Source organism: Pagrus pagrus, assembly GCF_965226575.1.
Source record: "Pagrus pagrus genome assembly, chromosome: 13".
NCBI lineage: Eukaryota > Metazoa > Chordata > Actinopteri > Spariformes > Sparidae > Pagrus > Pagrus pagrus.
In genome coordinates, this window is record NC_140197.1 from 21,342,479 (window position 1) to 21,364,741 (window position 22,263).

Sequence of the window (22,263 nt, forward strand, 5' to 3'; positions counted from 1 at the left end):
GCAACACTGCCTGCTTAATATATTTACACTGGTATAATGATTTGTGTCAGAAATGATCAGCCGCTGACCGCTATTACAGAGAAAGTTCTCCAGTTTGTAGCCAGACATCGCTACACTTATGTCTCCGTCCCATTCAAATGGCAACAGTTGTTTGTTGTTGTTGTTTATGATACATTAAAATAAAAATCAATAATCTATATGTGTCTGTCTTTAAAACAGTGATTTGTAATGTGAAACCTCATCAGTGTCGCACATAATCAAATCCTTATGTGTTCGTGTGGAGCAAAGGGAATCAGTGATCCACCAGGGACACGTGGATGTCTGTGGTTTCATTTATCAAAAGTGAATTTAGCTATCACCCAAATAAATAATTGGCTCCAAAGAGAATTTTGTTTTTTAATGAACTTGCTGTATCAGAGGCTTCTTCTCTCTTTGCAAAACACATCACTTTGGAAGAGGCACAGAGTAGCTGTATTTTACGGATGTGTGTGGTAATGGTAATTTTAGCTGAAAATAAAATAAACGGGAGCATGCCTATGTTCCCTCAGGCCTATGTTCCCTCAGCACTATGTTCCCACAGCCCTATGTTCCTACCCTAACGACTTCCCTTTCCCTAACCTCTTCCCCTTCCCTAACCCAAAAAGTGTGGGAACATAGGGCTGTGGGAACATAGGCATGACCCCAAATAGACGAGACCAAAGGTCAACAGTTGGGCTAGCGGCTGTGTGAGACTAGTCTTAGGAACAGCTGCACTTTGAGCTAAACGTTAACATCAGCATGCTAGCGCTCTAACAGTTACAATCCTTGCGTGCTTACAGTTGGTTAGCGGGTACAATGTTTAGCCCGCTGTGTTCAGCATCCCTTTTTAGCATTTTAGCACTTCCTGACCTGATGGCATCAGATAAAAAGGATCATTAGGATTTGTCTGGTAACCATTAATGTACACATTTTGGTATTGGCCATCCATCTGATTCTTTTTCGATAGATTTCAGTCTGGACCAACTGTCATCACTATCCCTAATAAAAAATAATCAGTGTGACATAAGCCTTCGAATTTCATATTGGTCTTGCTTTGGTCTTCACAGACAGACTGAAGGAAATGAAAACATGCACAGAGGGCATCCTTCCTTACACTTTTGTCTAGCCTGCCTTGACCCCACGTTGCTTGCGCACACACAAAAAAAGAAGCATATGTCTCTTTTCACCCATTTGCAAACAAAGACGCCTTTCTTCCTTCGCCCAAGCTCTTCATCCCCCTCTCCAACCATCCTCTCCCTTTAGAGTGCCCTTCACTGTCTGACCTCCAGATGGAGACACCACAGGGGAGAGAGGGTGATAGAAAGAAAATTAAAAAGTACAGGGGGGTTAGTAATACAGCGATGAATAGAAAGCGAGGGAGGGATGCAGAGATGGTCAGAAGATGTGGCCAAATATAGAGGGTTGAAAGGAGGGATAGGTGAGATATTACATGTAGTGATAAAGGCTGTGAAAGTATGCCCGTGTGAGGGCGGCTCTGAGTCAGCCATGCCTGCCTGCCTGGCCAAACAAATGGTCTCCGGCTCGGTCTGTGCTGCAGCACATGGCTTTAATTATCCATGATGTGTGTGTTGTCGTGTGTGCACAAACATGTGTGTGAGTTTGCATGGCTGAGCGCGTCGCTCTCGCGAAATGTCACTGTTGATGAAAAACGTGTTAATAATAAATGATACCGTGTGCATGTGCGAGGGAGGAGCGCAGAGAGGAAAGCAGGGAGGGAAAGTTGAGGAATGATAAAGAATGATGACGAGGGAGAGAAGGAAAAAAAACTGGGAAAGAGAGAGAGAGCGGCTGGATTCATGTAAATAATGCATGTGATTGATAATGGCTTTATTTCTATGTAAATAATTCTCTCTTTGCTGAGTCCAAGTCACGGACACTGAAATGAGTTTGCCTCAAAGCGACGCTGAGCTCGCCATGATGCAGACGCAAGGCATTAAAGGGAATGACATTATATCAGGCTGAGTTAATGAGGAGACGTCACACGCCCTGAGTCAATACAGGAGAGTTTCCCACTACTTGAGCGTCAACAGAAGTTCCAGCCAAGTTTCTGCTCCGTCTACGCTCAGGAAGCTGAATAGAAACGGGTGACATTGTCATGCTGATGAGGTCTGTATCTGCGCGAGAAGCACGATGACCTTCTGTTAAAAGTCAAAGATCTCAGCTGCTTTTTTAAAGATTTTCTGTGGTTACTCCCATGATGCAGTGCTACATATGCATCGGTTCAGAAAGTTGGTCATCAAGGGCAGTAACGATGATCGGGTGATTGTGTAATATCTGCGAACACAAAGACGTTTCAGACTTAGTCATCGGAGTGGTCTGAAAGCGCCTTCGCCATCACCGACGAGTTCAGCCCACCTAAAAACTGCAGCCTGGCAACGCAGCTTCGCACCTCAGAGACATAAAAAGAAGGAAGTTACTTTAAAACACCGTTATGACAAAAAATCTGCCCGTCTGCCCGGGTTAAACTCAGCAGAACCAGCAAGTCAAAACACGGCTGGTAAACCCGCGCCTCGAGGATGACTCCAGTCTGAAAGCAGGCGGATCAGCTTCTAGACCCGAGGCAGTGAACCCTCACACGTCGACATCCGACTGCATGAATCACTCACAGCACATCACATCGCACAAATCAAAGCACCACTGGAACATATGAATCACGGGTGAATCATCCCATCTGAATTGATGTATACAGTATGTTACTGTACAAACAACATGTGCTACGTGTCCAAACACTGAAGCAGAGGGGTCACGATGAAAAGGTTGACAGCTCGGTTTGAGGAGGGATGTTGCGTCATGCTCTTCAGCAAGGCACTGATAGCATCTCAGCGGATCTGTCCTGTAGAGCAATAATCTGAAAGTCAAACTGCCCTCTTCTTAAACTTTTGTTCACCAGGATGTGTCTGTATTTTAATGGGATACTTGCGTGCGTCACACTGCTACTAATGTCACACCAAACAGGCACTGAAGCATCACCCCAAGTGCCCTAAAGTGCCTCTGTGTTCGGCTCAAATGCCCCTCTGGCAGGTGAACTACCACTCTTTTGTGACCTTATACTAAATTAATCCAACCTCTAACCCTGTGAGCCAAAGCAGGGCCCCTTATTAATTTTTACTCCTTAATCCAAAGGTGTAGTGATTGGTGACGACAAGCGTCAGAGCGACTCTTACCTGGGAGCGTCAAAGCTGTCATAGGATCCCACAGTGTAATGGCGAAACAGCCTTTTGGCTCGTTCTCCACGGCTCTCTGAAACACAGAGTCCCAGCAACATTAGCATATAACTGTGATTATAATAATATATAATCATCACAGGGGAGTCTGTCCTTTACATTGGCCCATTCCCACACATTAATCGTTTGTTATAAAGGAAGGATGTGCGTACATCGCGAGGTGAGAGACGTAACCTAAGACTAAAAACACTGTTTGTTTAGGTTGTTTGCCAGTCTCACTGATTGTGTTACTTTGCTGTCTGCACAGCGTTCAGTTAATGTCACTCTGAGGCTCATTTATAATCTTAATTTTAAATTATTTATGAGTGATGAATTTTATTAGTCTTTTAATTTACATGGGAGCCGTTCACTGCGATCTTCTCATTTGGTCCTGAATTGTGAGGCACTTTGTAAAGTCTGATTGAATATGAGCTCTATAGATTAATCATTGATCATCCGTCTGACGTTTAATAATGGTGATTGAGATACTCCCGCGATGACTGTTTAAGCGCGGCCTTGCGTAACAGCTGCATGTACCGACAGCTGTTCTGACGCTGTAGGAGAGCCTCGCAGTTTGTCGTCTTCTCATTGACAGGACTTGTGAGTGGTGGAGCGGACACAGGTATCAATATCACAACGGATTATTAAGGGCGTTTATGGATAACTGTGGAAATTAATGTGGCTGGGGGCTAGCTGGTTAGCATGCTAGTTTCAGTAGATATTGCTGCAACACAAAACATGATACATGGACATGAATACAAGTCTTTAAGATAACGTCAGAATGTCTTTCTTATTTCTGTCACATTCTGAAGATAATAAAACATTTCTAATACTTTGATCGGCTTACAGAAAATGTGAGCTGATATATGAGGATTTGATATTCTTTCCTTTAAATCGTTGAACATTTAACTGCTTTTGGTTTTTGACTGTCGATCGAACAAAATAAGAATTTTGAAGATGTCACTTTAGGCTTGGAGAAGACGTGATAACCGTTTTTATTATTTTTTGCCATTTTAATACAGAACTAATAGCAATAGTTAAACATTTATCCTTATTTCCTTGTCTTGTTGAGAGTTAGGTGAGAAGATTGATACCACTCTCATGTCTATATGGTGAATATAAAGCTACAGTCAGCAGCTGTTTGGATTAGCTTAGCATAAACACTAGAAACCAGGGGGAACAGCGAGCTAGCAGCACCTCTGACTCTCTCTAATTAACAAGTTACACCTTGTTTGTTTAGCATGTACAAAAAGTGAAGTGTCAAAAGGACACATTGTGATTCTGATGGGGGGGGGTGTACCCGACTATTTTCTTGGCTCAGAGCGATGACTTATTAAATGTGTCGTCACCGTGAGGTGCCCAGACAACCAGCGGGTATTTCAGGAAATTACTGCATCCAGCCAAGAAATAGTCAACCTCATGATATCCATAATCATTTCACAAAATGCTCAAGCATTCACTGAAAACAATGACTTAGCTGCTTATTGTCTTCAATCAATATGGTCACAATATACATAAACCAGCATCTTAATTCATCATCTGGCTGATGTAAGAGAGCTGGAATTAGTTAAAAACACAAAAGGTGTTTTTTACCCTTGTGGCGACACTGGGTTTCTGTGCGTGTGTGTGTGTGACTTCACCTGATCGGTTGTCTTGGCTTCGAAGCATCACTTCCTCCACACAGTCGGAGGGGAACCAGCCCGTGCGACCCCTGACCGTCCCCTCCCAGTACCCGCCCTCGCCAACACTCAACACTAGAGGGGGGGTGGCAAGAAAGAGCAGCGTGTCAGGAAAAGGCAACGCGACACGCACCAACACACACAGACACCAATGAGAAATGAACACACACAAAAAGACGACAACATTATACAGACAGAAAGGAAATCATGTGGACACACATGCAAACCTCCTACATACTCACCAAGACATACATACCTGGCAACACCTTAGACTCACTCACAAACACACACATATTCATACCTGCAGACATTAAATACAAACATATATAGAGACCTTACACTCATGTTAGGACAGGACCATTTTACAGACTCATCTAAGGACACTCGGGTTGAACCTGGCCTGGGTGCTGATCCGTCTATGAGACCAAAAGATCCCCTTTACACCTGGTGTTAACATGCATCTCTTGTCAGGCTTTTTTGATGAGATGTTGTAATGTTTTCCAGCCATGTTTGTGAAGACAGAACCAGGTGAACCAAAACATGATTGGTTTCCAAACCCTAACCAAGTCGTTTTTGTGTCTAAACCTAACCAGACCAAAAATGAAGTGTTGTCACAACATAAAATTGAAACCTAAAGAAATGCAAAGTTGCAGCGTAAAATAATGTCAAACGTCAACATATCCATAACTTGCAGAACATACTTCACCAACATTTATTCTGGCAATTGGTTTGCCGTGCTAGTCAACACAGGTTTTTCTCAAATCTGTCAACTACACCAATTTTACACATTGTTAAAATTGGTGTAGTTGACAGATTTGATCTGTCACTGGATATTTTTCAGTGTCACAGTAGTTAATCTCGGGTAGATAAGCTAAACGCTCTTGTAATGCAGCATCTCACTTTAAGTCCAAAGTACTTTATCAGTAAGCTAAACAGTGTTAGCTTAAAAGCTGCTAATTAAATCTTAACTCTGAAATTGTCAAACCCCTGCAGTCAGCAGATTATATAAGGAACTACTTGGGGCGATGCCAAAGCCCCAAACAGAGAAGGTGTACTGTAAATAACCTCCTCTTACATTTGTGTCTTTTAAAGGTACCTGTGATGTTTCTTTCATTTCTACATGCGTGTGGGTGATAAAGTTGCCCGTCCGCTTCATGTGGAGATTCATTTAGAGTACACGTTCTTTTCCACACACCTCTGAAGGTTTGTGTCATGTTAGTACCAGGTGTAAGCGTCAACGCAAACCCCGACCAGACAGACACTTTGAAATCACATGGAGGACAAAATACAGTATTATGCTCCAGCACACACACGTATACACAGTGAGCATCCTGACATGAGAAAGCACATAGACTGACCTTTGACCCTGTCTCCCTTATTGAAGCTGATTTCTCGTTCTCCCTGGGCAGAGTGTGACCGAGTGGCTACAAAGACTCGTCCTGGGACGGCGCTGTAGAGGCGTCTCCGCTGGCCCGCAGTTTGTCCGGCTGTGCTGGCAGGGGCAGGCCTGGGTGGGAGGGGGCAGAAGGCGGGACGGGTGATTTGGGACTGCAGTTTAAAACTCAAAGCTCCCTACAGGTACAGGTGACTGTGACAATTGTGACACTTTTATAACCGAATTAAGAATGAATCCAAACAAAAATAAAAATTGAAAAGTCGACTGAAGTCCAAAAAAAAATCCTTAACTGAGGAACAGTGTTGCAGTATTCTCCTAAACTGAAGTAGATGGGAACAAGAAAATCATAAAAAGTGTCCTTACAGAGGGGTGCCAGCACGCTCCAAACGGCACGAAACATGCTCCTAAACACCCCCTGGAGGAACAATTGAAAATGTTTGCCCCTGACAGTCAAATTTCACCTCTGATCCTTCCCATTCACTTTGCACATCGCCTCTAACCAAACCCTAACAATAGATCGAAAAAAATGTCCGTACAAGTGGGTGCCAGCCGACTCCAAATGGCCTGAAACGTGCTCATACATGCTTTCTGGAGGAACAATTGAAAAATTTTGGACCAGACACAAACCAAATTTCACCTCTGATCCATTTCATTCAGTTTAGTAGCCTGCCTCGAACCCTGACCCCAGATCCAAAAAAGTGGCCGTACAAAGGGGTGCCAGCTGACTCCAAATGGCCTGAAACACACTCACAAACATCCACTGATCCTTCCCATTCACTTAACAAGCCTGCCTCCAACCCTGACCCCAAAACCCGAAAAAGTGTCCTTACAAAGGGGTGCCAGCATGCTCCAAATGGCCCGAAACACGCTCCTAAACACTCCCTGGAGGAACATTTTTGGTCCTGACATTTTCACCTCTTATCCACCCCATTCACTTTGCATAGGGACACATTTTTTCAATAGCTTCCAGGTCATTTGATCCATTGACTCAAAATCAATGCAGAAATGTCACAATTTTCCATGAAAACATCGGCCACTGACCGATAGATCCAACTATGTGATCTAAAAAAGTGTCATTAAACTTTTTCCATTGGCATTTTGTTGCGTAGACAATTAGGTGAACTTATCCTTTAAGACTTTGACTCTGGTAATTCACTTAAAAAACTGTGAATGACTGCATACACCTTGTAGAAAGTGTCAAGTACTTTGACCATCTTAGATGAACTTATAGTATTCTAGTATATATTGTATAGTATCTTGTCAGTCATCAGCTTTTCTCCACTTACCCCTGTCTCCGACTCTGTCTGCTCCTGTCCTCCTTGTCCCCGATCCTCCCTCTGGACGGGGAACGTGTCCTCGCCCCTCTGGGACTGCTGGAGCTCCTCAAGGTTCCTGTATGCTTATAGCCCTGTGAGAGACAGGCAGGGAGAGAAGGAATGAAAGATGTTTACATGTTACAGTATATCAGAACATGTACACAGTACTTATACATATGATAATCTTAGTTATTGTAGCTACATACAACATTCTGTGTATGATATAGTTGTGATTACAGCAAATGCTTTTGTGGATGTTGTCTTTGTTTTTTATTTTAAGTATCCCTGATATTTTTTTGTTTAAGCAGTTTTGCATTTTCACATTTTTTCTATTATATCTATTATATTACCTTCAATCTATGTCAACCTGGGCTACAACAAACAAATATTTTGGTTAATAGAGGATTTCAAAATTAATCAACGAACTGTTTAATCTATAAATGTCAGAAAATGTGAAAAAAGCTCATCACAATTTCCCAGAGCCCAGCTTGATCTCTCCAAATCGCTTTTTCTGTCCAAACATCAGTCCAAAACTCTTTATTTATGGATATAAATGATAAAGAAAACCAGCAAATTCTCACTTTTAAGGAGCTGGAACCAGCATGTTTGACATTTTGGCTTGAAAAATTACTGAGATTGGGATTTTATTTGGATTGAATAATCGTTTAATCGAGTGATTGTAGCACCTCTATGTTAACAACTCTATCTTCTTCTTCCTCTGACTTCCATATCTATAATTCATTGTAAAAACTCTTCTCATGCCATCGACTGTGCTTTTAAGCGCACATGATGTTTACAGATGATAACATCAGCATTAATCAAACATTAACCATATAATAAAACGCATGTGCTGTAAATGTCTCATAAATTATGCCGCTTTAGTGCATGATGTTTAACATTTATAGGCTGTCACTCAACAGGAACACTCATCCTAAAGAAGATGGCTGTGACTTCATGATTTATTTTCTGCTACACGGCGCATAAAAACTGTAACACAAGCACACAGGTAACAGCTGCTGCAGTGAGATCTCTTCACCAGCAGAGGTTGACAGAGGTCACCCATTACAATGTATGGTGTCGCTCAAATGTACAGTATAATTTGTTTATGAAGCGTTGAAGTGTACCCAGTGGATGCAGCCGTTCAGACACATCAACAGAGATCCAAATCCAAGCAGGTTTGGAGGCACGAAACACTAAAACAAATTTCGTGGCCAGGCAAATAAAATACTTGCAGCGGATGAATACTAAGTGGATGGAAGAAATCGCAAGAAACATTCAGTTCTACCACATGGGTTTGAGTATTAGAAAAGTAGGCTTATTGTATGTCTGCCACTTGCTATTGTGCACTTTGTTTAGCTTCCCTTTGTTGGAGATTATTGCAAACAGTGTTACTATATTCGCTTCAGCAATTGACTGCTAACTAGAAATAGACCGATTATTGGCCTGGCGATGTTCCACATTTTTATCAGTATTAGTGATTTTTCTGTGAAATTGCTGATAAAATAATAAAACAATGTGTTACTTTGGCTCTGACCGCCAGCATCCTCTCACACAATGTCCCGCCAACAACAATGTCTAATTGGTTACATGTCACAATTTATAGCCTTTAAACTGAATAATCTGCAAAAAAGGGTTGAAAACAGGGGCAGAAATTAAATCCGCTTCTTTCATTTCACTCAGCTTGGTGCAAGTCTTTCCCCTTCAGTGACATTTGCCTCCCGGCTCACTTGCTCGTCCTCTTTCCTCAGCTCTGCGGACTGTAGTCCTGCATCATTTCATCCTTACTCTTTTTTTTCCTTTGCACATCTGGCAATGACGGCTCTTCAGCACACACTCTCTCACAATGTTTGCATTTAAAGATATATTTTTGTGATGTAAATTTGATATGTTGACTTTTGAATGCCTTTTTGTAGTGAGCTATGTGAGCTATGAATTCGAGACAATTGAAAAGTCACTTTGACAGCCTTGTATTTATCTATTAATCTGTGGTGAAGGCCATTTGCAGATTCCCCAGGAAATTCTCTCTCTTTTTTACAGCCACATTTTGGCAGGTATGGATGTATTAAAATCTACATGTGATTCATTAAATGTTGATGACATTCAGGAGCAGTTTGTGTTTTCAAACCGACTAGTAGAGTTAGTATCTACAACATCATATAAGTTATTTTTGTTCACTAGGGAGTAACTTTAAAGTCTTTTCAAAGGGTCAAACAGCTGCTTCATTGATTTTGAGGGTAAGATTGTTTCGCCAACTGCTCTTCCAAATGTCAATAATCAGTTTGTGACCTCAACTTGTCAGTAAACATGGAAGGATTTAATATCTGCCGATGAGGACTGCGTTGAAAGCTGCAGATCAGCTACTATCAGACTTCTCTGTGAACTGCTGTTTCCAAAGCCAAGAAGAATTTAAACTTTTAACCTCATCTGTCGCACGCACATACACACCTGCACTGAGACGATGTTAGTCCCCGGGGCGTTGGGCACTGCCATCCAGTCTGGCAGGTTCATGCTGCTGTCGCTGTTGGCCCGGAGGAAGGGGTGAGGGTGGGGGATTGTCAGCGTTCGGTTGCTCTCCCGCCTCTGGGGGGCGTACTTTGGCGACTCCACAAAGGGAACTGGAATGTGAGGGAGAAGAGATAAAGGGCAGCATTATATCAGTTTCTTATTTTGCACATCGTCGTCCTCAACATACGCAGATCTTTGTTTCTTTATACTTTCAGTTACTACGTGCTGTTGTGTTTCACATGCATCTCTAGTAGAGCCTGATGGATATATCAGCTGGCCACTGTTATCAGATATCGGCCCTTTCACAAATATCAGAGTTATATCGGTATTAGCGGTATTTTTTTACAGAAAATAACGCAAAAAGAAGCAAATGGGGAAAAAAAGTTCAAATAGGGGGGATTTAAATAAAAATACATACAAAAATAAAGATTAAGCCAATATCTTGACAGTCAGGTTCCAATGTCTAATATTACTGGACGTTAAATGATCCAAACTGGCTTGAAAAATTCAGATCAGATGTCAGCCACTCACCCACATCTGTATCCCGGTGGTTTTTGATGATCTCTCCCAGCTCGAAATGGCCGGACATAACGGCAACCTGATAAAAAACACACGTGGAAACAGAGACATGTTTAGCAAATACATTTCATACAAAATTCACAAATGATGGAAACCAGATCCGTGTGTGTGACTGTTTAAAATCATACCTAATATAAATAAACGGATCACATTCCCCTCATGCTGAAAAAGATTGATAATGCGTTGTTTCAGTGGTTAATTTCTTTGGTGATATGCTTCATTTGGGTTCAGTTTTATGTTAATTCAGTACATTTTTACATCTGTAATTAAAATTCTGCTTCCATGTAACATTGCAGCTAAGTGACCATAAAGATTCTCAGTCACCCAAGTTTGTAACATTTGTTTGTGCACAAATGCTTTTGACCTGATTTTAACACACCACACAGGTCAGCACACAATCCAGAACGTTTCAAAGCTTTCTCCCTGTTGTCTGCTCTCTTGGTTTCGCTCTCACTCACACAAACACAACAGATTGTCTCAGCTGGCGTTTTTCTGCACTGACAGAGTTAATGTATCCAGATTAAAGGGTCACATGCGATCCTGCCGCCTGGGACCTCTGTGTGCATCGCAGCACAGTAATGGTTTAAAGTGAAATTAGGCCCTGGCACTTTCTGCTACGTTAACTTAATAAGACACTAAACCATACAACCACCCAGCACGCGTAATTACCCAGCCAGGCACTCATCCATTACCTGAAAGGGGGTCTGCCCACTGTTGTTCTTTGTGTCTTTATTTGCTCCCCGGTAGAGCAGAATTCGCGCACAGCTTTCCTGCAACGAACAGCATTACATAAATCGTAAAATATAAATGGTATGCTCAATGTAGGAATGTATGTAATTTGTTTGCACGCATGCACTGGCTTCAGAAAGCACAGTATTCTCTCTCTTTTGAGTACATTACGTTTCTGCTTTTATCTTCAAGAAAAATATAAATTCATAGACAGTTTTATGTTTTCAGATTGCTCAGATTTCTTCCTTTTAGCTAAGAAGACACATATTTCAAGAGTAATTAAGGAATTAGCCTGTTTTCAGGTTCAGGTTTAGGATGCTGAACTTAAAAAAACAAGACGAATCAATTATTTGGCAACAGTAAAGATTCACCTTGTTAAACTGCGTGTCCAAAGATTGAAGGTGTTTGATCGTAACATTTTTCCCTGCTCTACACAATCTGACATTTGATCTCCATGAAAAAGAGTTCCTACCTTGTTGTATAAAGCACAGATGTGCAAGGCAGTGTTTCCAGAGGCATTCTGGGAGGAAGAGTCCGCCCCGTAGAAGAGGAGGTGCTCCAGATGCTGTGAGTTTCCATTCTGACAGGCCTGAGTGAGGATGAACGGATCGTGGACGAGGGACAGAAAGAGGGAGAGAAAAGGAAGATGTTCGGAAAAGAAGAAGGATTTATGTGGTTGATTAATAAAGAGAACAGAGAGGCGGGGAAGCAAACAAGGATGAAGGCGAGACGGTGACACAGAGAGAGGAACAAGGTGACAGTTATAAAGTGACATCACATTTAATCAACGCCACCTCCAAACTCAGAGGGCGAGAAAACAGCGAGAGGATACAAGTGAGATCCAATCATGACAATAATCGTATTGACACACGCATACAGCAACATCATAACTGCGACTTATTATTTAACCACAAGATGACTCAGTCATACCGTCATTAAATCCTCATTTCTGATTGGTTGGCAGCTCTCCTGTGCAATCAAATATCAGGACTTTTTGAACAAAATTTAGGTAAATAACTTAACAATAGATGATGACCAATTTGCAGGGTACATATTATATCATATCACATTAAACTGCAGGTAATTATAGTAAGACCACCTCTTCCCTTTAAAGAAAGACTAAATCAGCGTAGGCTCCCATTTTATCCTTCGGTAAGGGACGATAATTTAAGCTTGGCAGTGAACATGATATAAGGAAATAATGTATTCAGTGGATTCACCTTCACCTCATCTATTATTATCTATTATTATTATATAAGTAGCCCACGGCAACAAAAGGAAAGCTAAAATACAAGAAATTGACTGAACTTGAGGAGAAAATTACAATAGCAGGATGAAATTTGACAAGAAAACTCAAGTTGAAATAAGTAAAAATAAGAAGACTCTGATAAGTGTTCACAGGTTTGAAATAAGTAAAAAAAAATCATGGTTTACAGATCAAATTGCTTCAGACTTGGCTCGCTACGCACAGTAATAATTGAAATACACTGGATGCTCGCAACTAGGTAAAGCTTATAGAAAAAATAAGGCCAAGGACCAAAAAAATCACTAATTTAAGTGGAAATCTTTTTAATTCTACAGTGAAATATGATGCTGTTACTTAATATGGCACAAAAACCTCTGCCTGAATAGGACTGAGAACAAACATAAAACAACCTCATTTGTATCAGTGTCGAATTGATCCTGTGAAAAGTGTCAATCCAAAAATCTCTGCGTCAACGCTACATTCATGTGTCAGATCCCACTCAACACACACACACACACAGACAGATCGAGATTGAGGACACGAGCGTCGACAGAAGAGCTGGAGAGACAGACGCTGATGGAGTGTGAGTGGGTGATCGCGCTGAGACGAGGAGGCTGTGATACCTTTCATTTTCTGTCCACTTCACTGCAGGAACATGTGGCCACAGAAGCAGGGTGGGTGGGATGGATGGGTGAAAGGTGTCCAGGGTGAAAGATGAGAGGTGTTTCATGGCATGAACGGTTTTAGACGTGGACACGGACGCTTGTACATACGCAGAAACTGGAACACAGATGACACTGACACATTTTTAATCATGATGCATGCACATTTGCGCAAAACAAGCAAGGGAAAACCAAAAACCCCAAACATCCCGGGGCAGGGCTTCTTTTCTGTCGCTGTCATATGACATCCCTAAATAGACACAAATTAGGCCACTGACCTCATTAGATTGAAAGATTTTGCCCCGAGCACCCTCTGACTAAAGTTTTGCTGTTTATTTAGTGCAGAAATAACTGTATGCACAATTAAGAAAAAAGCTAATCACATATGAATGTACTGCATGTAACTCATAAGTGAAGGTGTGACAAATGAAATACTTTTGAATCCACATTACTTAGTAATTTCTTTATCAAAAATCTCCTTAAAACCCCTTTAAAGACCCTCCTACAAGTGTCTTAAAGCCTTACGGGACTCAAATGTACCTGATGTGTCTCGTCCCAGCCGTTCTCATCCCTGATGCCCAGTTTGGCGCGGTGGAAAAGGAGTGTTTCACAGCAGGAGGTCTCCCCCCCTGTCAGCACAGTGTGATAGAGTGGCGTCAGCCCTCGCCGGTCCTTATAGTCCGGAGATGCACCCAGAGACAACAGGACCTGCAGAAAGACAGCAGAGAAGCTAAACGTCATTCACAGGCCTTTCTCTAATACTGGATGCAGTATAAGGATGCCTTTTATGAGCGAACAACACTACAATAAAAGAGCAGCAAGGACAAATAAAATATTAAGGCGGTTTCCAATTTCAAGACGAGGAATATTCATGGAATTTTATATCAGGACGGGAAAACAGAGGTTCACAGAGGTCACGCAGCACCTCGGGCTGGAGAGCATAACGTATGCAGTCAGCGTCTGCTGTAAATCTTTAGCAGCTGTTTCTTTCCTTCGTGGAAAACGTGGACTCTGACAATGTAACGCACAATTATCTCCCCCTGAATGAGCGTCCCGTCTGCAGGTATACGTTTGGGAGCTGAGATTCTGGACAAATGCCTAAAATGTAAACGTGTCGCACACCTTTAAACCAGGCAATCTGTATTTTAATGTGATTTTCCTCTCCGGTTGGACAGAATAATAGATTTTTTTTCTTCATGTTGATTTTCTGTGTACGTGGGAGTGGATTGCTGAGTCTGAGGGACTGTTTATTCCGTCTTCAGCTTGTTTGCTCGTACAGTAACACAAATGAAGATAATACTGCATCAGTAAGTATCCATGTTGCAGGTTTACACCCTGGTATAGCTTTTTTCTTCCTTTTATGGCATGATAATGGAAACTCATTATAACAGCATTTCTATACATGTGAGAGTGTTTACCAGCAGGGCTGTATGGCGGTGGCCTCGAACAGCCTTGTGTATCGATGTGAGCCCGTCTTTGGCGCGGAAGTCGATGTGAGCCCCGCCATCCACCAGGACCCGGATGGACTCGCCTCCGCCCGGCTCACACTGCACCGCCAGGGACAGAGGAGTCTCTGGCAGACACACACAAGGAGAATCAAATAAAGTTTTTAATTTATTGTAAGAAGGATTGTTCTTGAGCAGGAGTCTGAAAGTCATATTATTTGGGGAGGATGTCGCCAGATTGTTTGCTCCAAGGGGGGCTGCTTGGATACTCTGTGGGGAAACTTTCAACAATACGTTCCAACTATTTATAGTCTTATAACAGTTAAACACTTCCGTCCTTGCTTTGAGGTTGTATTCTTGAAAAACAGCAGCTTTCTCATGCAGTAATCAGACAGATTAAACTCTAAAAATTAGCGTCTCCTTCTCTGGAATCTGTTTGTATTCAAGGCCAATCATATTTTCAGGCAGACATCTTGGTGTCAGGTTCACAGCGGTAAATCCGCTGATAGCAGCTAATGTGTTTGTTGACAAGCTCCAAAGTTAGTTGCAGCGGACACCCTGTGGAGTCTTCCTGCAATGAAAACTTATGTTCACATTCAGTGATTCCCACCAAAAGGCCATACCATAAACCTCTGCTTTTAAAATCTTTGAAATCCAACACTGTTCAGTCTCGTCTGGACTAGCTTGCAGTCTTCTTCTTCACTGCCGTTCTTGGCGCATTCATTGCTTCTTTGTGCAGTGCCGCCACCATTGATTCAACACCTACACGATACACTATAAAAACGTTGCTCAATGGTGCTATTAATGATCACAAATTCCACTTTTTCAAATATATTATAAACAAGATAGTGTTCAGGCATGGTAGATAGAAGCTCTTTGGCTGTAATTAGGCTAAACAGTGGTGAAACTGCAGCTAATATTCAGATATGAAGACATTATGATGTTCATCATGTCCACCATCTTACTTCAGCTTGTTAGGTTGCTAATTCATTCATCAACAAATTGCCGCTCCAGAAGAGGACACACTTTGTTTGTTGTGTGAGCAAGGTGAGATTGCGAATGACTATGATTTGCTTTCCTGTCTACGAGGAAGTAAGGGATGTCCTCCATTTATGCTGATTTCTATTGGCTGGATGATTTTGAAAACCTTGAGTTGTGCTTCAGGAAAGGAACCTTTGTTGTTGCAGATTGCAGAGGGTTGGGCATGACTTTTGTAATGGATGGATCATTACCATGCCGCTGTCATCTCTGATTTACAAAACCGTTTTATGAGGGCTGTCGTTCAGGCTGTGGGACTGATTGAGAGGACGAGAGGATCCACAGCCTGTAGCAACCTCATCCTCCTAAACTCTGTATTTTGGGAAAAATAAAACTTTAATAGTCAAGTTAAATAATTGAGAACAGGCCCAGAAACAAAGGAGAGGGAGTTCCACGGAAAAACAACGGGGATAAGTGATCGCTGATGGACTGAAGTGCTGCTGCCCTCTTCAACTCACTGAACACAGTCAGTTCAGACAGCCACAGCCACATGACAGCACACTCACTCGTCTCAGAAATATTAGCGACTGTCGACAGCGGAGAGGAGTTTAGGTCGCTATGTCCAGAAGGCGTTTCGCGAGACGCCTTTTTAAAAGAATAACAGTCACTAAAGTCACTAAACAGTGCTGACAATTACCGCTTTGATAGAAAATCAATTATTTGCATTTGGTTTAATTAATAAAAACCTCAGCACGTGGGTGTGAAGGAAGAATTTAAAGAGATTATTCAACCCTGAGACAATTCAACCAACTGTAAAGCATCCTGCAATGTCACCCACAGAGATTGGCTTCATCCCACAAGCACAACGTCAGCTTCCCGGTAATTGCCAAAGCCGTTTTCCCTCGCAGTGCATTGATATGTTTCCAATTACCCCGACATTAAATAAGGCAACAAAGAAAACTCAATGGAAATATTTCAAAATAAAAGCAGCGCTGTGTCACAACACCTTTAACCGCTCTTAGCACACTTGAAGTTCTTCAGCGAGAGAGTTCAATGGCACCAAGAAGAATAAAAGCATTCAGAGTAAAAACAGGAAACCGAGCGCTAGCTGCCATGACGACAAGAGAGATTTTGGCGAAGGGGAAAACGACTGAGGGCTTTTATCTGCGAACAGCTTCTGTAGATCTCAGGTACAAATAATTCGGGGGGAAATGTTTCAGCTGCACTTCCTGTGAAGTTAACATGTCAGGACGACTTAGGGGATGCCCATTAAGCAGCTCCCTTGGCAGAGATGGAAGCGAGCCCCCACTGACAGAAGCCACGCTGAATATGGTAGAATAACTTTATGTCCTATTGAAGGTACTCAGTGTGAGTGTTCTGCTGGGCAGGAGGGCATGAAGCACGAGCTTCAGAAAGACAAGCAGGACAAATGTGAAATGTGTGACAATGGTGGGGATCTCTGCGTCCCAGAACAGCGTTTTAGGCTATTGACCCAATACTGAAGGCCGTATAGTTCCTGGACTACAACCGTCAGAACATCTTGACATGACCCAACGATCTAGAAAGAGGAGGAAACCATTTTGCTGTAGATTTTTTAATCCTACAGCTTTTTATAGTATATAATTTCTGGTGCTCAGCCAAAACAAAAGAAAAATCATGGGTAGCGTGGAACCATAGGAGAAACTGTTATTTCTTCAAATTGTGTAGATGATTTTTGTTCATTTTTTAACGTTTTGAACAAAATTTGAGTTCACAACTCAACAAAATATATGATAAAGGTTTTTATAAACGTAAATGCAGAAATGTTGCATATTATATCTTTAAAGCAGAAATTTAGTGAGTTTTACAGCAAACCTAAGTTGTTATTGTGTCAAAGTTATAAATATGATGAAATAAATATATGTATTTATCCAGATTTAAAATGATCAAGTCATTTTCAACAATTGATTTTTGCTGGTATCATTAAAATTTAATACAGCGCACAGAAACAAGCGTCCAGGATCACACCCTTCTCAAAGCGTAAGGTGTGTGTGCACTGTCTTTCCAGTATGATGTGTGTACAGTGTGATAGTAAAGGGGCTCATCAGGGCTCTCTGTTGCCCCCCGGTGTTCTGAGGCGGAAGTGTGTTTCACACCCGTGATGACAGGCTGTGTGTTGTGTTTTGACACTTGCTCCCAGAGTGGCTGGAGCGACACGGAGCAGCACACTCAAACTGTAAATGAGCCGTCTGCTGCGCCCCCTGAGCACTAACAGGATCTGGGAAAAGCCACCAAATTGTAAACAGCACTGGCGCAGATTCTTGACAAAGTGTTAGGCCAACATACTGCAGAGCTGAGAGCAGTAGACGGAGAGGGGGAGGCTTGTTATTTGCAGAGAGTTTAAAGGTCAAGTTTTTACAGCAGAGCCACGGGTCATGAAGCTGCTGGACACACGTGTGCTGCTGTGGCTGAGAGGAGGTGGCTGGGGGTGTTGAATCTCAAGCACAAGTTCATATATTTGACTGACAGACAGAACAATCCAGTAAGGAGAGTGAGAGATGAAGGAGGAGATTTGACGGTACGCGGGTGGAGATATGTATGTACAGTATATATGGATGATGAATGAAATGAGAAGTGAAATCAAACTTTTTTTTAAATAATTGTACTTTTAAATTCATAGGGGCCTTAAAGAAAAATCTTTATTTGGCTCCTAAAATAAAACATATTATTTTGCCAACACAAACAATCTGTCAGACATTTGGAGGCAGTTCTTGTCACTAACCTTCTGAATCACTTGACAAGCAAGTAAACAACATTATGCAGTCAAGATTTCTTCAACTGAATCAAACTTTCTGTCATTTAGTATTCTGTGCACCCTTTAGTCTGGACTCTCTCTGCATTAACAACTAGAAAGGCACTCAAACTCATACCTCCACCCATAACTAAGCTCACCAGATCTAGGATCCACATCAAATTGTACTCGTAGATAAAAAAAACGGCAGATTTTTTCCTGCGTGATTGACTAAAATATTGAAAATGTCGGAATGTTAAAGAAAGCAAAAAAAAAAAATCCTTAAATCGTCCTTTTAATCAGAGCTGCACCAAACGTTCATGGGGTTTATTCTTGGCTGAGACCCATCTTCTATCCAAGTTTTATGGATATCCGTTCATTTGTTTTTGTCTCATCCTGCTGATAAAACAACCAACAAAAGAAACAAACAAACGAACACCGGTAAAACATTACCTCCTTGACGAGGAACAGAAGGTACTGCAAGGATCACAACTGCCACTTTTATGATTAATCTTAAGGTTTTACTTTTTATTTTTAAAAGGGTTTTACCACTTAACTCCCCTAGTACCACTGTAGCAGTTACGTAATGAAGTAACCGTTGACCGTTACGCAGCATTGTTAAACTTAAGGACACAATAAGGTTTATTCAGTCATTTTAATCATTTTGTAACTTTCTTGTTTTAAGCCATTTAAAAAATTGAACTGGTTAGTCTTCTGCGTACAACCGTAGTCTTTTCTTCATAAGGCTTATTACTCAAACTCAGTTCAGCAGCTCGCTCGCTTGCTCATGCGGACAAGTTGCTTACATCCTTCCTCGTGCCTCCTTTGTCTTTAGTGAAAGTGCTTTTGAAGTTTTTGTACCTTTATCTTCTATAAAAATAGGATTAAGGACTATTTGGCCACTCATTGCACCTGTCCTGTTACTGAAGACTTGTGAATTCATTGTCTTGATGTACTTTGCTCTTAGTTTCAAGTCTGTTGCTTGTTTCTTTTATGACTTTTTTTGTTATTTGTTCCTTCACATTGCAACACACTGTAACTCAGTTATTGTTATCATTATTGGATATATGATAGAAAGATGTGTCATTGGATGGAAGTGACAGGAGCTGATTAAAATGCTAAATGTGGGGTGATGACGGGTGTTTCTGGCGCTGTAGTACTGCTTACCGCCGGTGTCAGAGTCCTGGAAGTTTGGATCGAGGCCTTTGTCTATAAACTTGATCATCTTGTCCACAGCGCTGGTTTGGATATAATCCATGAATTTCTTCAGGCTGGCCTGCATGCGGAGAAAAGTGCTGCTGTTTTACGGAGAACAGATAAAACTCTTTCTCCCTCAGAGACGCGACTCCAGGACAAATGGGTTTCATACCTTTGTGTGCAGTTTGGCCAGTTGCTTCTCATCCAGATTGGTCTGTTTGTACACCCTGGTCTTGTATCGAAACTAAACCCCAGAGAGAAAAAGAGAAAGGAAATGAAGAGTTAATCCGAACACAGAGAGCGTTTGTCCTTAATTCTCATAGCTTTTGGCCTAGATTCACAAAATGAGGCCTGCAAATTCATTGTACAGAGGAGCTTTATCTGGTTTGCTTTACAAACCTCCACTTCTACTTCACAGAAGACAAGACTTGTGAAAGAGATGGTCTGGCTTCACTGCAGTTTAGAGCCTCCACTGGGCCATAATGTAGCTTGAAAGGAAGGCGACTGTACAGACTGGATAAGAGATTAGTGGATGTTGCTGAGCAGTTCTGTGACACTCCTCTATGAAGTGTGTATCAAACTTCATTCATAAACTGTGATTTTTTATAACCTGACCTGCGTCGAATAACACAAGGACCAGTAGATGCAGCCTAAAAAAAGCTGGGCTGAGTCGTACCTCTAAATATGGTACCCCTTTCTCAAAGGACTGTGGGTACTCTCTGAGGAGCCTCTCCTCCTCCAGGAACTTGGCATCATGTCCGTCCGTGGCGGGCTGGAACAGACCATAGTTCAAGACGTCCCGAAGAGATTCGGTCAGGGAGCACAGCACCTGCTGCTTGGCCTTCCACACTGTGGCGTCTGGGTTGAACCGCAAACATTTCTGTGGGAGAGACAGAAGTAGACGTGGTTCAACTTTAAGTTCATAGAGCAGTGATTACTTGTAAACTGGAAATCCCTAAACGTGAAAGAATAAAGATGACCTTACGGCTAATGTACAGTAAAGTTATCTGGCTGTTGGGGCGAAAAAACCAAAAATGATCCCACAGTCAGCCTTACTTCGCTGGTGGTGAGCAACCAATGACCAACATCGCTGATGAGGATCTATCTGACGTGACAAATGTACACAGACATGGTAATGTTTTAAAGTCTTATTCGTGCTAAGTTCAATCTCATTCACTGACTTCCATCCTCGCCTCTGACTCCAGCCACAACGTTGTAGCAGAAGGGTAAAATTAAGATTTCTCTGGGTTTGAACATTGTTGGAAACATTTTAGATAATTTATACAAAACTCACCAAAATATGCTACGAGTTGGGCTTTTTTAGACATTTTAATTCACAATTCTTATATATTATATCGTTAAGTAAAAAAACTACCATTTTTTTCACCAATGGGAGAAGAGAAGATGAGGAAAAACATATAATACATTTTGCTCCGCAGAATATCCTCCATATTTTCTGTGCCATGAATCATCTCATGACCTCTTGTGGAGGGCACCCATCCTGTGGCAGTACAGTAGATGCTCTAACCTGACTGACTGCAGCACAGAGAGGCTGTTCCCCATCTGAACCAGCAGGGGGAGACAGCGCCGGAGTAAAGTGGGTGATTCCCAGTGGCCTCAGTCAGCACATAGGATGTGAATGGCCGTTTGGTGCAGCTCTGAGTGTCTCTGGCGGGGTCGCGAATGGCCAAATGCATAATGGCTCACAGGCTCAGTCAGCAAAGTGGGACGTAAGTCACTACACAGATGGCTGACAGAAGGTTTTTGGCACTGCTCTCTCTCTCTCTCTCTCTCTCTCTCTCTCTCTCTCTCTCTCTTCCTCTCTCTCTCTCTCTCCTCCCTCAGAGTGGAGTTGGGTTGTTCTCTGACCTTGAGGCAGCAGCAGCAGGATGATTGGGCCGTGCACAGTGCAGCCAGCTGCAAGGATCCTTGCATCTAACTACATTACTGCACGGGCTCAAGACTCGCTCAGTCACAGTCACTTTCATTGTCATCTTAATCTTTTCACACACACACATACATGTCTTCCCCTCTGTGTGTGTTTGCATGCATGCGTGTGCGTGTGCCACAATGAGAGATAAAAACCCTGCACGGGGGTTTTGTGCAGAGGAGTAACATCACATTTTCTCCCTCTGTTTTATCCACTGTGTCTCCGTTCTCGCACAGCCAACCCGGTCGCCACGGCAACCGGTTCATTAGTGGAGCAAGCTGCTTGTTGCCATAGAGACATCCCTGTGTTCCCTAGGAGATGGGGTACTGGGAGGGTGTGCGTGTATGCGCGTGCGTGAGTGTGTGTGTTAGAGCAGCGTGGCGAAAGACAGCAGAGTAAAAGCGAGGGGACTGTCTAAGACTGTGTGAGAGCGAAAGAGGAGGAAAAGGTGTGTCTGCTTGTATTTGATTAGGCTTCACACACACACACACACACACACTCGGGCAAATGCACTCACAAGCCTACACAGATGCACTTACAGCCCCAATAAAGGATGAAGGCAAACACAGTCTAAAATGAATCAGGATCG

At 42.2% G+C, this 22,263-nt stretch overlaps 1 protein-coding gene across 1 annotated transcript in view; it reads right to left on the reverse strand.

Annotated features, from left to right (window-relative positions):
• The window catches only part of shank1 (SH3 and multiple ankyrin repeat domains 1), an 84,554-nt gene that overhangs the window by 28,449 nt on the left and 33,842 nt on the right, over positions 1-22,263 (reverse strand). Inside the window, exons 3-15 of the mRNA XM_084371911.1 lie at positions 20,421-20,624; positions 19,917-19,988; positions 19,715-19,823; positions 14,773-14,927; positions 13,895-14,062; positions 11,919-12,035; positions 11,410-11,487; positions 10,670-10,736; positions 10,079-10,248; positions 7,604-7,725; positions 6,280-6,428; positions 4,883-4,996; positions 3,204-3,279 (exon numbers count right to left, since the gene is read on the reverse strand). Coding sequence (XP_084228037.1) covers positions 3,204-3,279; positions 4,883-4,996; positions 6,280-6,428; positions 7,604-7,725; positions 10,079-10,248; positions 10,670-10,736; positions 11,410-11,487; positions 11,919-12,035; positions 13,895-14,062; positions 14,773-14,927; positions 19,715-19,823; positions 19,917-19,988; positions 20,421-20,624 — 1,601 coding nt within the window. The remainder of the gene's footprint in view (positions 1-3,203; positions 3,280-4,882; positions 4,997-6,279; positions 6,429-7,603; positions 7,726-10,078; positions 10,249-10,669; positions 10,737-11,409; positions 11,488-11,918; positions 12,036-13,894; positions 14,063-14,772; positions 14,928-19,714; positions 19,824-19,916; positions 19,989-20,420; positions 20,625-22,263) is intronic.